This window comes from Sapajus apella, unplaced genomic scaffold (genome assembly GCF_009761245.1).
Source record: "Sapajus apella isolate SASKATOON/1434 unplaced genomic scaffold, GSC_monkey_1.0 scaffold149, whole genome shotgun sequence".
NCBI classification, from domain to species: Eukaryota; Metazoa; Chordata; class Mammalia; order Primates; family Cebidae; genus Sapajus; species Sapajus apella.
The window spans coordinates 2,217,869-2,235,068 of record NW_022437089.1 but is presented as its reverse complement, the minus strand read 5'-3'; the positions used below and the strand labels follow the sequence as shown (position 1 = coordinate 2,235,068).

The 17,200-nt window shown below is 38.5% G+C and overlaps 1 protein-coding gene, 1 long non-coding RNA gene and 1 pseudogene across 4 annotated transcripts in view; 2 read left to right on the top strand and 1 right to left on the bottom strand.

Annotated features, from left to right (window-relative positions):
- Positions 1-907: 907 nt before the first annotated feature.
- TMLHE (trimethyllysine hydroxylase, epsilon) overlaps positions 908-17,200 on the top strand; it is a 164,146-nt gene continuing 147,853 nt past the window's right edge. Inside the window, exon 1 of one of the 3 annotated variants that reach the window (XM_032265296.1) lies at positions 908-1,202. In XM_032265296.1, coding sequence (XP_032121187.1) covers positions 956-1,202 — 247 coding nt within the window. In that variant the 5' untranslated portion in view covers positions 908-955. The remainder of the gene's footprint in view (positions 1,203-17,200) is intronic. The other 2 variants (XM_032265294.1, XM_032265295.1) reach the window with 2 other exon arrangements.
- On the top strand, positions 1,223-16,401 carry LOC116541250. Its single transcript, XR_004264762.1, has 3 exons — positions 1,223-4,125; positions 10,191-10,197; positions 16,387-16,401. It is a non-coding gene; the product is annotated as an uncharacterized LOC116541250 (long non-coding RNA).
- LOC116541249 lies at positions 12,557-14,185 on the bottom strand (annotated as a pseudogene).

Below are 17,200 nucleotides of genomic sequence, written 5' to 3'. Positions count from 1 at the left end.
ATATTTATTAAATATATAGACATGTTAGGCTATGTGCGTGGAGAGCAAGTATGAAAAATACAAGTTTTTGCTCTCAAGAAGCTACTTATTCATTAGAGTACAAAGACATGCTGAAAGAGTAATTATAATCCAGAATAAGTGGTACTTTTGAGGCCTGTATGAGATCCATTGGAGACAGTGGAGCCAGGGAAAAAAATAATACAAACTTATGTGGGAAAGACAGAGAAGGCTTCACAGAGGAGGTACTATCCAAATTGAGTCAAAAATAATGAGTAGTTTTCCAAATAAACCAGTGGGGAGCAAGAGCATTAATGGCAGAAGGAATTCCAGGGCAAAAGTGCAGAGGCTTCTTCCTCTTGTGTTGATCCTGACTTCTACAAATCAATTCCTTTATTGCTTTTTTGACGTTAGGTTAATGCTTTTAATCTCGAATAAATACTGCACAATTTCCCATTTTCAGTACATATGCATTTGATTTTTTGTTGTTGTTCTTACTCTCGATTTTTTTTTCTCTGCCTTGGATTTCCATTGCACATACTATTTCAGTATAGTTTTTGGTTCTTCTTTGTAATATATATTGTTCTTAATTTTTTACGCATTCACTACTAATGGCTTATTCCCTTCTAGTGCTCACTGTATGTAGCACTATACCTGGTCCCTGGGTTTAAGATACTCCGCTGAATCAATGGGAGTAAAGTAATGAGAGGTATATGACGTCCATAAACTCAAGAAAGTGGTAGAAAGTAGTAGAATTTTAGTTCTAGTAAACCTCGATAAACCACCATAAATAGAAGTGTATTGGGGGACTCGGGAGGAGCACTGAAATGGCAGGCAGGCGACCCAGGTTTTACACGCAGTATAGCTTTATGGGCCTGTCTTTTGTCATCCCTGCGCTCATTGCTTCAAATCTGTTAAATAAAGGCAATTGCAGAGTGCCCCGGCCCAATCCGTCTGTATGGGGGACTCACGCCCGAACACCGGGCGAAGTCCGGGACGCCAGAGGCACCCACCCCGCACGGCCGGAAGGAGTGGGGCGGGGCCTGGAGGCTCTGCTGGGCCCGAGCAGGCTGGGGGAGGGGAGCGTGAGTCCGACAGTTTTGTGGGGGGGAAGCAAAAGGCGGGTGAAAGGCTGCTTCCCGAGGCTCTCCTTGCTTGGAATTCTGCCCGCTCTGCGGACTTAGGAGTCACGACCTCCAGCACAGGTGGGTTCCGTCCTGTGGGTCAGGGAAGGGGTGTCCCGGATGGGTGCTACGGCTACGTTTGCCCAGGCGCTCGCTTTCAGGCCTGTCGCACTGCGCGGCGGAGGCTCCCACCTGGGCTGCTGGGCCCAAAGGCGGTGGTACTCACCTTAACCTTGGCGAAGAAGAAGGCCACTCCTGCTTTGCCGCAGGGCTGTCGTCACGATCTGTGCCAGCTATGCGACAGAGTCTGCCCGGAGATCAGCGTGAGGCCAGATGGGCCTACCGCTCAGGAAGAGCTGGAAGAGCTGGAGCAAGCTCGCGTTGTGACTGACGCCCAGTGTACATTGTTTCAATCTCGGTCGAACTTTACAGCCCAGGATCTGTCACTGACTTGGTGTTTACCTTTCAGCTAGTCCCTACCCTCTCCCTGCCTTACCTTGTTCGGCGGTAGAGTGGAAGGTGCAACTTAGCTGCCTGCAAGATCTTGCAGCACTTTCTTTCGTTCTCATATCCACTAGTGTTCTCTGCCCAGATTTTACCCTTTGTCTGCCCCTCTGGAGCAAGGCGCTGGGTAAATTAGGCTAGGAAGTTTTCTTTCTCTTTCGAAAACAGTTGAAAAGCCTTTAAATACTCCTGACTGCCCTGTAAAGGACATTCAACCTATTAATTGAATGTCAACTCTGAAGAATGCATTTGTGAATTCCTTACTTAATTAAACATTTTAACCAGATGATTGCCTAAAATGATGTGCGTTGAGTGGACATAGTACACTACCTAACAAAAGTCTCATGATAAGTTCGTTGGGTGCTTTAACTCAGTCGCTGAAAGAAAAACTTCAGCTCTCATAATTAAGAAACACTTTCATAATTGACTCCCATACAGTACTCTTTTAGAGCTGCTTGTACCTTGCTTTGCCCTTTCAGTACACACTGTAGTAAAAATTACATAGTTTATTTTACATTAACTATAAAGACAAAGAACTATAAACATTATGGATGAATATTTTGGTATCAACTTCCGGTTTCTTCTTATTAAGGAACTGGTGATAATGATAAGAGTGATCATATATTACGAAAAATACTATAATTTTCACAACACTAGAATACACAAGTATGGTTATTTATCATAAGGCTTGAAAAACTTATACTTTATCTCATAACCAGTATGATGAAGGGAATGTTCACTGGGGTGGTTGAGTCTGGGGGCTTGTTTAGTTTACCACACCTAGTTTTTTATTTCTTGGAAACTTGGACTGGAACAGATCACTTCCTTGTTTTGGCGTCTGTCTCAAGAAGCATGATTAGTTCTGTATTTCTGCTTGTCAACCCTGGGAACAACAGTTAAACCAGCCAAGCAGATCACTCAATGTTTACAATGTTTGTGACAGCTGTGTTTTCTCCCTCCAGGGGCTGGGAGGGGGACCCCCGGGTTAATAAACCTCTTTGGTGGGAAGACTCTCTTCCTGCTTGGAGCCAAACTGAACATAGATCCATCAGCTGGGCACCACTGTAATCCCCTTTCTATAACACTAAGCATCCCCCATGCTCATATGGGCTGTACATACACCTGCCATTGCCATGTGTAAAAATTTACAGGGTAAGAGGCTTTTGAAAACACCCAACCTGCTCGGTACCTATAGGTTATAGGGAAGGAATGGCTGATAGGAAGGTGAGTGTTCTTCTGGATGAGGGAGACTTCATGATTTCCAAAATAGTTTGAAAAGTGAAAAGAAAATTGTGCTGGACATCTGCTGAGCCAACCTTAAGGGTGGGTTTAGGACTGGCTATTTGGCAGGACCTGGTGTCTGCCTTGTTTAGCCATATTTTTACTCTATTCATCATGCTCTATTCATTCACTCCAAAGGGAATCAATGAATGCCAACTCTGTGTCAGGACCTTGATCCATTCACTGAGATTGGCAGCGTGGCAGGACAGCCAGTTTGGGAGGACAACAGGAATTCAACTTTAACCATACTCAGTCTGAGGCTTCCTCACCTTTCCCCTTTACCTATATATCTAACCACTACAAAATTTTGTCATTTGTATATCCTGAATATTGAAAAAATCCATCCACTTCTCTTTGCCCCTATGACTACTCCAAATTTCAAGCCAGTAACATTCTTTTTTAATTGATTTAAACATTTTTATTTTAAAAGACCGAATGGTTGCTTGACCGTTGGCTCTCATGGGAAAACCACAACCCTTACCATCACCACCACCACCACAGCAAAAACAACAAACAGCCTAATGACCTCTGTATAATCCCTAAGAAATTGTCAGAGATTAACATTCTCTTTTTTTCTTGCTTGATGCTCAATGTGTTTTAAAAACATATTTCGATAATTTACGTGCCCTAATATTCACATATTTAAAGTGATCGTATAAATTTATTAGGTGGTACAACCATCACTATAATCTAATTTTAGAACATTTTCATCACGTCAGTGACATCTTCCTTGCCCATTTGCAGTCAGTCTTCATTACTACTCCCAGCATCAGGCAACCACTCATCTACTTTCTGTGCCTATGCATTTGTCTATCCTGAACGTTTCATCTAAATAATGTCACCAAAGTTTATTCATGTTGTGGCATATATAAATACTTTTTATAGCTGAATGATATTCCATTGCATCGGTATACTATATTTTTGTCTATCTAGTCATCAATTGATGGACATTTGGATTGTTTCTATCTTTTGACTATTGTGAACAAAGCTGCTATGAACATTTGTGTACAAATTTTTGGGTGGACATTTGTTTTCATTTCTCTTGGTTAAACACCTATGAGTGCAATTACTTGGTCATATTATATGTTTAATTTTCTGCCAAACTGTTTTCCTAATGGGCTGTACTATTTTACAGTCATTAGATTTACATGAACCATCAGCAATATGTTTCTTCTCATCATCACATTTGTTATTTCCCCGTGTTTTTTTTTTTTTTATTGTGTAGCTATTCTTGTGGGTGTGGAGTAGTATCTCATTGTGGTTTAGATTTACATTTCCCTAATGGCTAATTGAGCATCTTTTTATTTGCTTGTTAGATATTTGTATATGTTCTTTGGAGAAATGCCTCCTTACATATTTTGCCCATTTCTGATTAGGTTGTTTGCTTCCTTACTATTGAGATGTAAGAGTTGCTTATATACAAGTCCTTTATCACATATGTAGTTTGAAAATATTTGCTCCAAGTCTGTGGTTTGTCTTTTCATTTTCTTACTGGTATATGTTGAAGGGCAAAGGCTTTGATTTTTTTTACTTTTATTTCAGTTTCAGAGGTACAGGGGCAGGTTGGTTCTATCGATAAATTGTGTGTCACAGGGGTGTGGTGTACATATTGTTTCATCACACAGGCAATAAGCATAGTACCCAACAGGTAGTTTTTGATCCTCACCCTCCTCCCAAACTCCATCCTCAAGTAGGCCCCAATGTCTATTCTTCCCTTCTTTGTGTCCATGTGTACTCAATATTAGCTCCCATTTATAAATAAGAACATGTGGTGTTAGGTTTTTGTTCCTGTGTTAGTTTGCTTAGAATAATGGCCTCCAGCTCCATCCATGTTGCTGCTGCCAAGGATATAATCTCATTTTTTTTATGGCTGCATAGTATTCTGTGGTGTATATATACCACATTTTCTTTATCCCATATACCATTCATGGGCATTTGACTCCATGGCATTGCTATTGTGAATAATGCTGTGAGGAACATATGCATTCATGTGTCTTTATGGTAGAACAATTTATATTTCTTTGGGTATATGCCCAATAATGGATGGCTGGGTCAAATGGTAGTTCTGTCTTAAGTTCTTTGAGGGATTGTCAAACTACTTCCCACAATGGCTGAACTAATTGACATTCCCACCAGCAGTGTGTAAGTGTTCCCTTTTCTCTGTAACATTGCCAGCATCTGTTATTTTTTACTTTTTAATAATAGCCATTCTGACTGGTGTAAGATGGTATCTCATTGTGGTTTTCACTAAATTTCTCTAATGATTAGTGATGTTGAGCATTTTTTCATATGCTTTTTGACCACATGTATGACTTCTTTTGAAAAGTATCTGTTCATATCCTTTGCCCACTTTTTAATGAGATTGTTTGGTTTTTGTTAATTTGTTTAAGGGCCTTATAGATTCTAGATATTAGAACTTTGTCAGATGCCTAATTTGCAAATATTTTTCCCATTCTGTGGGTTGTCTATTTATTTTATTGATAATTTCTTTTGCCATACAGAGGCTCTTCAGTTTAACTAGGTGCCATTTATCAATTTTTATTGTTGTTGCCATTGCTTTTGATGTCTTCATCATGAAATCTTTGACAGGGCCCATGTCTACAATGGTATTGCCTAGGTCTTCTTTGAGGGCTTTTATGGTTTTAGTTGTTACATTTAATTCTAATCCATTTTGGGTTGATTTTTGTATATGGTGTAAAGAAGGAGTCTGGTTTCTGTCTTCTGCTCACAACTAACCAGCAGTCCTAGCACCATTTATTGACTAGGGAGTATTTTCCCCATTGCTTGCTTTCGTCAGTGTCAAAGATCAGATGGCTGTAGGCGCATGACTTAATTTCTGGGTTTTTCATTTTGTTCCATTGGTGTATATATCTGTTTTTTGTACCAGTACCATGCTCTTTTGGTTACTGTAGCCTTGTATAGTTTGAAGTCAAGTAATGTGATGCTTCCAGATTTGTATTTTTGCTTAAGATTGCTTTGGCTATTTGGGCTCTTTTTTGGTTCCATATGAATTTTAGAATACTTTTTTTAATTATATGAAGAATGTCATTGGTAGTTTGATAAGAATAGGATTGAATCTATAAAATGCTTTAAGCCGTATGGCTATTTTAACAATATAGATTCTTCCTACCCACAAGTATGGAATGATTTTTCATTTGTTTGTATCATCTCTGATTTCTTTCAGCAGTGTTTTTTAATTCTCATTGCAGATATCTTTTGTCTCCCTGGTTAGCTGTATTACCAGGTATTTTATTCTCTTTGTGGCTATTGTGAATGGGATTGCATTCTTTATTTGGTCCTCAGCTTGGACGCTATTGATGTATAGAAATGCTACTGATTTTTGTACATTGACTTTGTATCCTGAAACTTTGCTGAAGTTGTTGATATGACCTTGGAGGTTTTTGTCAGAGACTATGAGGCTTTCTATGTATAAAATCATATTGTCTGTAAACAGAGATAGTTTGACTTCCTTTCTTCCTATTTGGATGCCTTTTATTTCTTTCTTTTGCCTGATTGTTCTCTCCCAGACTTTCAGTAGTGTGTTGAGAGTGGGCATCCTCATCTTGTTCCAGTCCTCAAGGAAAATGCTTCCAGCTTTTGCTCATCCAGTATATGTTGGGTCTGGGTTTGTCATAGATAGCTCTTATTATTTTGAGGTATGTTCCTTCAGTGCCTAGTTTGTTGAGGGTTTTTAACATGAATGGATGCTGAAATTTATCAAAAGCCTTTTCTGCATCTATTGAAATGAACATGTGGTTTTTGTTTTTAGTTTTGGTTATGTGATCAATAACATTCATTGATTTGCATACATTGAACCAACCTTGCATCCCAGGGATAAAGCCTACTTAATCTTGGTGAGCTTTTTGACATGCTACATTCTTCAAGGATATTGGCCTGAAGTTTTCCTTTTTTTGTTGATCCTTGCCAGGTTTTGGTATCAGCATGTTACTGGCCTCAAAGAATGAGTTAGGGAGGAGACCCTCCTCAATTTTTTGGAATAGTTTCAATAGGAATAGTACCAGCTCTTCTTTATATATCTGATAGAATTCAGCTATGAATCCTTCTGGACCTGTGGTTTTTTTTTTTTTTTTTTTTTCTTCTGGTTGGTAGGCTTTTCATTACTGATTCAGTTTTGGAACTCATTATTGGTCTACTCAGGGTTTGCATTTTTTCCTGGTTCAGTGGAGGTTGTATGTCTCCAGGAATTTATCCGTTTATTGTAGGTTTTCTAGTTTGTATATATAAAGATGTTCATAATTGTCTCTGATGGATATTTTTTTTGCATTTCTGTGGGGTCGGTGAAGATGTTCCCTTTATCGTTTCTGTTTTTATTTGTGTCTTCTCTCTTTTTTTTTTGTTAGTCTAGCTATCAGTCCATCTGTCTTTATTCTTTAAAGGAAGCAGCCTCATTGATTTCATTGATTTTTTCTGTCATTGAATGCTATAATCTTTCCTCTCAACACTGTTTTAGCTGTGTCTCAGAGATTCTGATATGTTGTGTCTTTGTTCTCATTAGTTTCCAAGAATATTGATGTCTGCATTGTTTACTTGAAAGTCATTTGGTAGCAGGTTGTTTAATTTCCGTGTAATTTTATAGTTTTGAGTGATCTTTTTGGGATGGATTTCTATTTTTATTGCACTGTGGTCTGAGAATATGGCTGGTATGATTTTTGTTGTTGGTTTTTAAAATTTTTAATTTGCTGAGAATTGTCTTATGGCTGACTGTGTGGTCGGTTTTAGAGTATGTACTATGTGCAGATGAGAAGAATGTATAGTCTGTTGTTTTGGGGTGGATTGTTGTGTAGATGTCTGTTAGCTCCACTTGATCAAATGTTGAGTTCAGGTCCCAAATATCTTTGTTAGTTTTCTGCTTTGAGGATCTGCCTAATACTGTCAGTGAGGTGTTGAAATCTCCCAGTATTATTGTATAGTTATCTAAGTTTCTTCATAGGTCTCTGAAAGCTGGTTTTATGAATCTGGGTGCTCCTGTGTTGGGTGCATATGTATTTAGGATAGTTAAGTCTTCTTGTTGACTCTTTACCATTTGTAATGTCCTTCTTTGTCTTTCTTCACCATTTTTGGTTTAATGTCTGCTTTGTCTGAAATTAAAATAGTAATCCCTGCTTTTTTGTTCTTTGTTTGCTTTGTAGGTTTTTCTTCATCCATTTACTTTGAGCCTATGGGTGTCATTATATGTGAATGGGAATCCTAAAGACAGCATACCACTGGGTCTTGCTTCTTTATCCAATTTGCCACTTGGTACCTTTTAATTTTGGCATTTAGCCCATTTACACTTAAGGTTAATATTGATACACACAGATTTGATCCTGACATTGTGTTGTTAGCTAGTTATTACGTATACTTGATTGTGTGGTTGTTTTATAGTGTCAGTGGTCTATGTATATAAGTGTGTTTTTGTGGTGGCCAGTAATGGTCTATTTTTTCCATATTTAGCACTCCCTTAAGGAACTCTTGTGAGGCAGGTCTGATGGTAATGAATTCCCTTAGCATTTGCTTGTCTAAAAAAGATCTTATTTCTTCTTTACTTATGAAGCTTAGTTTGGCTGGATATGAAATTCTTGGTTGAAGTTTCTTTTCTTTAAGAATGCTGAATCTAGGCCCCCAATCTCTCCTGACTTGCAGGATTTCTGCTGAAAGTTCTGCTGTTAGCCTGGTGGAGAATCTGACCACTATGTGTCTTGGGAATGGTCTTCTTATATAGTACTTGCAGCTGTTCTCTGAATTTCCTGAATTTGGATGTTGGCCTTTGTAGCGAGGTTTGGGAAATTTTCATGGATAATAGTATGTTTTTCAGCTCTATCACATTAGTTTGGTTCTTTCTTAAAATGGCCATTTCATCTTTCAACTCTATTGTTACATTGTAATCCTTAGATTCCTTGGATTCAGTTTCCACTTTCTCATGAATCTCAAATGATCTTACCCTCCTATTCATATTCTGAATTCTATATCTGCTATTTTAGCCATTTCAGCCTGGTTAAGAATCCTTGCTTGGGAACTAGTGTAGTTGTTTAGAGGAAAAAAGACACTCTGGCTTCCTGAGTTGCTAGCGTTCTTGGGCTGGTTCTTTCTCCTCTGTGTGAGCTAATGTTTCTTTAGCTGTGGTATAATTTGAGTATAGTCAGTTGACCTAATTTCTGCACATTGTCAAAGTGCTGGTGCTTTGTGCTAGGTCTTTATTTGTAGCTGAATTCTTGTCCTTGGTTTCACAGAAGGATATATTAGCTAAGTAAAAAAAAAAATTGGGGCTCTGATACACTAGATGGTGCTTAAGTGTAATGGCCAATACATAGGCTCTTGCTCAGCCATGTGACTCCTCTATTTCCTTGTGTTTGCAGCCATGCCCCCTCTTAGTGCTCTGAGAGTGTGGTCTCCTCTCCCACTTGAGTACTGGCTGCAGAGCTTGGCTTGACACTCCTGGGCTTCACATGCAGCTTTGGGGTGAGCTCAGGCTTTGTGTTCCCTCCCCGGCTTCGGAGCAGAAGGGGCAGGCACCTTGGCAGTGACAATTGCAGAGGGCCTTTCACTTGTCTTTTGGGTCTCCACTCCAGAGAAATGAAGATCTACTATCAATTGGAACATGCATCCTGGGGTGGGGTGGCTACATTGTGGCCCGAGCCAGAGGGCCCTGCCTGGTGATGAATGAGGAGGGGGAGAAGGGGCCTTACAGAAAAGACAGACTAGCCTCTTCTCCTTAGATTGGCTGTGGCATGATGGAGGTATGAGTACAGCACTCAGGGTCTTTGTTCCTTCCCCAATCCAAGGGCAGCAAGGGCAGTAGCACTGCAGTGGCAGCCTCAGAGAGCATTTCAGTTGCCTCTGGGAGCTCCACCACACAGCAACACAGAGCCACTGACAATGGGAATGTTTAGTCAGGAGGTAGGGTAGCTGTTCTGTAGGCCCAAGCTGGGACCCTGCTTGGTGAAGACCAGGGGGTTGGAGGCTCACAGAGATGAGAGACTTGGCTCTACTCTGTATGGCAACTGTGGCATGTTGGAGGTGCAAGTAAATCCCTCAGGTTCTTTTTCCCTTCCCTAGTCTGAGGGCAGCAAGGACAGAACTGCTGCAATGGCAGTGGCAGAGGGGCTCTCAGTTCTTTATTTTTGATAAAGTCCAAGTTATTTTTTTCTTTGGTCAGTTGTGTTTTTTGGTGTTATATCTAAGAATTCTTTGCCTAACCCAATATCATGAAGGTTTTCCCCTATGTTTTCTTCTAAAAGTTTTATAGTTTTACCTGTTTCATTTATGTCTCTGATTCATTCCGAGTTATTTTGTGTATAGTGTGAGGTAAAGTTCTTCATTAGTCTTTTTACATATGGATATCCAATTGTACTATCATCGTTTGTTGAAAAACTAATCTTTTTCTGTTGAATTGCCTTGGAACCTTTTTTGAAAACCAATTAACCATAAATATAAGGGTTTATATCTGAATTCTCAATTGCGTTCCATTAGTTTATATTTCTAGTCATATGCCAGTTCCTACTGTCTTGACTATTGTGGCATTGTAATATGTATTTAAATTCAGAAGTATGAAACCTCAAATTTTGTTCTTCTTTTTCAACATTGTTTTAGGTACTCTGGGTTCTTTTGATTTCCATATAAATATTAGGATCATTTTGTCAAAACTTTTTTTTTTTTTTTTTTTGAGACAGGGTCTTGATCTTGCTCTGTTGCTCAGGCTGGAGTGCAATGACACAATCACAGCTCATTGAAGCCTCAACCTCTCAGGCTCAAGTGATTCTCCCACCTCAGCCTCCTGAGTATCTGGGACTACAGGTGTGCACCACTATGCCTGTCTATTTTAACAATATGTTTATAGAGATGTGGCCTCCCTATTTTGCCAAGATTGGTCTCAAACTCTTAGGCTTAAGCCATCCTCCTGCCTTGGCCTCCCAAAGTACTGAGATTATAGGCATGAACCATCATGCCCAACCTCTGCTTTGATTTCAGTAGAGATTGCACTGAATCTATACATCAGTTTGGGGATAACGGCCAACTAACAGTATTGGATTTTTTAATCAATGAACTTGAAATGCCTTTTCATTTATTCAGTTCTTCTTTAATTTTCCTAAGTGATGTCTTGTAGTTTTCAGTGTAAAAATCTTTTACTCTTTTTGTTATTTATTCCCAAGTATTTTATTTCTTGGTACTATTGTGAATTATTTTTATAATATCACTTTATGATTTTTTGCAAGTATATAGAAATACAAATTGCCTTTGTACATATTGATTTTGTATATTGTGACTTTGCTGAGTAGAATTATTAGTTTTAATATTGTGTGTGCATGAGCATTTGTATGTGTGCATATGAGTGTGTGTGTATATTCTTTAGGGTTTTCTCATTCAAGGTTATGTCAAGGAGAGTTTTACTTCTTTTTTTGCCCCAGTCTGGTTACCTTTTACTTCTTTTCTTTGCCTAATTCCCCTGGCTAGTGTCTCCAGTATAATGTTGAATAGGAATGATGGGAGTGAACATCTTGGTTTTTTTTCTGATCTTAGGGGAAATATTCAATCCTTCATCATTAAATATAATGTTAGCTGTGCATTTTTCATAGATGTTAATTGTCAGGTTAAGGAAGTTTTACAAGTTGGTTGAATTTTTATTTTTGATCATGAATGAATGTTAGATTTTGTCAGATGGTTTATCTGCATCTATTGAAATGATCATGTGGGGTTTTTAACCTTTATTCTACACAACACATTATTAACTAATGTAACATAGGGTATTACCTTAATTTGGGGGTGTTAAACAAAACTTGCCTTCCTGGAATAAATCTCTCTTGGTCATGGTGTATAATCCTTCTTGAAATATTGGTGGATTTGATTTTCTAACATTTTGTTAAGGATTTTTGCATCTGTATTCATAAGGGATGTTGAATTGTAGGTTTCTTTTCTTATAATGTATTTGTCTTGTTTGATATCAGAGACCAGCCTCATAGAATTAGTTGCAGAGAATTTGGTTGTCAGATGTGTATATGTTTATAATTATATCTTCCTGATGAATAGACCCTTTTATCATTATAAAATGCCCTCCTTTCTCTATAACCTTTTTTTCTTAAAGTCTATTTTGTCTGATATCATGTATCAGTCTAGCTACTCCAGCTCTCTTATGGTTGCTCTTCGTTTTATACAATTTTTTAAATTATTTTATTCTTTTAACCTATTTATGTCTTTACATTTAAAGTGTGTCTTTCCATTATTGTAGATGGCATAGCCTTCAAGTGTGTTTTTCATCCAGTCTCACGATGTTTTGTTTTGATTGGACCGTTTAACCCATTTATACTTATACATGTACATCTGACTTTATTCATTTATTTCATTAATGTTTCTTGACTTCTTTTTCCTCTGTTTCTCCTTTATTACTTTCTTTTATGTTATATAGCTAATGTATTGTGCACCATTTAAATCCTTTTTTGATGTTTTGTTGATTGCTCTGGGGATTACAATATGTATGTTAACTTGAAATAACCTACTTTAGATTAATAATAATTGAATTTCAGCAACACAGGGAAGTTTTCTCCACCCATCCCTTGTGCTATTAATGCAATATATTTTACATCTTAATATGTTATAAGCCCAACAGTACAGTTTTTAAAGTATTGTTTTATGTAGTTTTCATTTTATTTCCAGGAAACAATTTGATGTCACGTGCAGCTGCCAAAAATAGGCAATGTAGCACATCCCACTGTCTGGAGACAGCTACTTGTTTATGGTTTAATAGTAACACACAGGCAGCAAAGTAGGGTTCCATATATCCATGTGTTCACATACAGCTTCCTTCCAGCCTTGGTCATAAGTATGCCTATAGTCAAAACACTTTAAGAGCAAAATTGATGGTAAAGTCTTCTTGATATTTAATTTGGAATTAAAAGTTTTCCAAGAAAATCTGCTTCTTCTTTCTGGATCTGGTGACTCATAAAATTCTATAAGTATCTTATCTTTGATTTCAAAACATTCATGCAGCCATCTTCTTATATGTCGTTGTTCTTCCAGGACATCTTTTTTGTCCATATGATCAATGTGAATATGAATTTTTGGACATTCTTTGCAGAGAAATTCCATCATACTCGGTGCCTCTTGCTGCCCTCCATCGTTCTGCCTTTCATAAACCACCATAACATCATAAATTGCATCTAAATAATTCTTCGTGCAATCAAAAGAAACGTGAGTTGCCTTTATTCGTGGTGTTAGCACATATTTCAATACTGCAAGGCTACATTGGGCAGCAAATGCCGCCTGACTAGCTGAAATGACTTTTGTTTGTTCCGGATTATACCTTGTACCTTCTGGAAAAAATCACAAGATACATTGGAGTTCCTGTGTTCACGTAGCTCTGCAGCTTGTTTCTCATCTCTTTCTCATTAAATTTGGCACTTCACTTTGCATAGATTCCTCTATGCTGAGAAAAATAACACCCATACAATGGCAGCCATTTTAACCCACCTTTCAGCATGTAGCACACATGTCCAAGCCTGATGGCCAAGATGTCAGCAACAATCCAGTCAACTGTGCTTCGATGATTTGCTTAATATATTATATTTTCTTTATTTTTTGGCAAATCTCCATATAGCAATATGTGGACCCCTGTGTAATTCTCGAAGAAGAAGAGCACCATGCTCTGGTAAATGCAGTAGAGCTGATCGTCCAGCACGCCTTGCAGAAGTGGAAGGGCAGGAAGGCGGAGAGCAGCCACCAGACCCCCCAGGCCAGCACGTAGGTGGGCGCTGTGCCCAGGAGCATGATGATGGGCAGCAGATAGCACATGGAGTACGTGTGGAGCACCAGGGACAGCAGCATCTTCTCAGCTCCGCGGCAGCGGCCTCCCCCTCGGCTCCCCGGCCGCCGCCCAGGCCTCAGCCATGGCCAGTAGGCGGCCAATCGCCTCCTAGACCTTGGCGGTGGCGCCGGTTTCTGGCCTCTGCCCCCAGCCGCATGGACTGCACCGCAGCCGGGATCGAAGGCTCAGGGGCGCTCATACCCCGTGACCCTCACTCGTCGCCACATCGCCCTGCTGGGGGCGGGGCCAATATATCACAGTTTTTAATCCATTTATCCATTGATGGACACTTAGACTGATTCCATATCTTGGCTATTGTGGATAGTGCTGCCATAAACATGGAAGTACAAGTATGCCTTTACTATACTGATTTCCTTTCTTTTGGGTAAATACCACATAGTGGGATTTCTGGATTGTATGGTAGTTTTACTTTTAGTTTTTTGAGGAATCTTATTTTTTTCCATAATGGTTATAATAATTTTACATTCCCACCAACAATGTATGAGCTCCCTTTTCTCTACATCTTTACCAGCATGTTATTTTTTGTCTTTCTGATAATAGCCATTCTAACTGGAGTGAAGTGATATTTCATTGTGGTTTTGATTTACATTCCCCTACTAATTAGTGATGTTGAGCATTTTTCATATACCTGTCAACCATTTGTATGTTTTCGTTTGAGAAATGTCTATTCAGATCCTTTGCCCACTTTTAGTGAAATTGTTTGAGTTTTATTTTTTGATTTTGCTGTAGACTTGCATGAGTTCCTTATATATTCTAGATACTAGTCCCTTATCAGATGAATGCTTTGCAAATATTTTCTCCCATTCGACAGGTTGTCTTCTCATTCTGTTAAATGTTTTATTTGTGGAGGAGAAGATTTTTAGCTTAATATAGTCCCATTTGTCTATTTGTGTTTTTGTTGTCTGTGCTTTTGAGGTCTTAGTCATAAAATATTTGCCTAGACCAATGTCCTGAAATGTTTTCTCTAAGTTTAGAGAAAAACTTCTAGCAGTTTTATAGTTTCAACTCTTGCATTTAAGTCTTTATTTTGAGTTGATTCTTTGTACATGGTGACAGGAGTCTAGTTTCATTCTTCTGCGTATGGTTATTTTTTCCCAGAACCATTTATTGAAGAGGATGTATTTTCCCCAAAGTAAGTTCTTGGCACTTTGTCAAAAATTAGTTGGCTGTAAATACATGGGTTCTTTCTGGATCTTCTATTCTATTCAATTGGTCCGTGTATCCGTTTTAATATCAATAACATACTGTTTTGGTTACCAATAGCCTTGTAATATATTTGGAAGTCAGGTAGCATGATGGCTTGCACTTTGTTTTTGTTGCTCAGAATTCCTTTGGCTATTCAGGCTCTTTTTTTGTGCAGTTTCATACAAATTTAGGATTGTTTTTCTATGTCTATGAAAAAAGTCATCAGTATTTTGATAGAGATTGTATTGAATCTGTAGATTGCTTTGGGTAGAATGATTACTTTAACAACATTAATACTTCCACTCTGTTGACAGCAATGGCTGTGGTGGCTGGCAAGGAGAGCCTGTTGTTAGGGTGCGTGTAAGTGTGCAGTTGCCCTGCTCATGAGGGAGTGGGGGCTTGCTGTCAGTGGGACCAGCCCCAGGCATGTGGGTTTTAGGCTCTGGGAAGTGTGTACTTCAGCTCCCTTTGTCCTGTGGACAGCCTCCCCAGTTGGCTTCAGGGATGTGGAGATACAGAGACTGTTGGGCCTCAGGGCAGGATGCAGTCTGGTGAGGGCTGAGCTCTCAAAATGATGCCATGCTATAGCTGCTTGGGACTCAGGGAGTATGTGAGAACCAGCATGAGCTCTTTCCCTGGAGCACTGCTGTCCTGCAAACTCCACGGAGATCCCTATACTGGTCTCTGGATCCACTGGGAGTGAGGAACTCTCCTGTGGCCAGGCTTACAGGAATCTACAAAGAGAATGTGGACCACTGGGGATTTATCACTTTCCCTTTCCTCACACTAGGGAGCTTCTCTGAGCTCCCAGCTGATCCTGGCCAGGCTGTCCACCTTACCTTCTGCTTCCTTGTTGCCTCAACTGTTTTCTTTTACTTGTCTGCTGAATTCCAGAATTCTATTTTAGATGTTCTATTTGGAATTTGATTATCTACTCACTATTTTAGTTCTTCTTTGTGGAGGAGTCAAGTGCCTTGCACTTCTAGTCAGCCGTCTTGAAAGACTAACAATTCCCTTTTTGTAACAAATATTTTGTACCAATTTCTTTTATTAGCCAAAAGTGAAATTCATAGATAGCATAACCTACCTATACACATGTTTAAAATATGAGCACAATGTCTTAACTAGAATTTAAAGGAAAAATTAAATGCAAGTGATTTATAATAAAATAATGTATTTAAATATGTAAATGCTGAAACATGACTACCTAGAGTAGCCAAATATTTACACCTATACATTGATCACCATGAATGTGACAGCTACAAATATAATACCACAAAGTGTAATTATCATTGGTGACATGATTTTCTAAAACAATAATTTTGGATAAATTTCTGAACAAAAGAAAATATACTCTTTTCTCAATTTACTTGGTAGATTTACTCCTAGAAAATTCAGTCTATAGTAAATTTATGCAAAAATACTATGTTTATATGTAACCAAAGGAGATAGGTTCTGGCCTTTGGTAATTATAAACAGGTTTTTTATTTGTAGGCATGTCAAGGTTAATATTAAAAAGTTTAGGCAGGATTCTACATTGCCTGGGACTGTCCTGAACATTTCAGGATGCCTAATATCTCTGATGCCACTAAATGTCAATAATGCCTCTCCAATCTTTGTGATAACCAACCTATCCCATACACATTTCCAACACACTTCCTAGATGTGGCAAGATGCCTGTTGAAAACTACTACTCTAGGATAAAGTATATGCATGTCTGCAACTCTACTAGATAAAAAATGTCAAACTCATTTTCAACATGGTTGTGTCAATTTTTGTCTCACTACCAATATATAAATGGAAATGCTTTTAATATTTTGTTAAGTATGTTTATGTTTTTGTACCTGTTAACAGGCTAAGGACATTCCATTCTATGCCTAATTTACTGAGAGACTTTTAAAATATTGTGAATGGATACGTTATCTAATTTTTTTCTGAATATATTGAAGTGAATGTATTTTGCGTCTGCACCTATTAATTTGTCGAATTCTATAATACATTTTCTAAAATTCAAGCAATCTTGTATTCCTAGAATTAATCTGACTTGAACATGATGATTCATGTCTTTAATTTTTTCTTGGATTTGCCCTGCTAATATATTTTGTGTTCTTGGCAAGCATGTTTGTGAGTGAGATTGATCTATAAGTGTGTTGTCTTGGTTTGATTTTGATGTAAAGATTATACTTGCCTTAAACATGAATATGGGAGTGTTTTCTCTTTATTTGTTCTCAGGAAGAGTTTGTATATGTGGAAATACAGTCAACCCTCGAACAATGTGGAGGTTAGGGCTTCT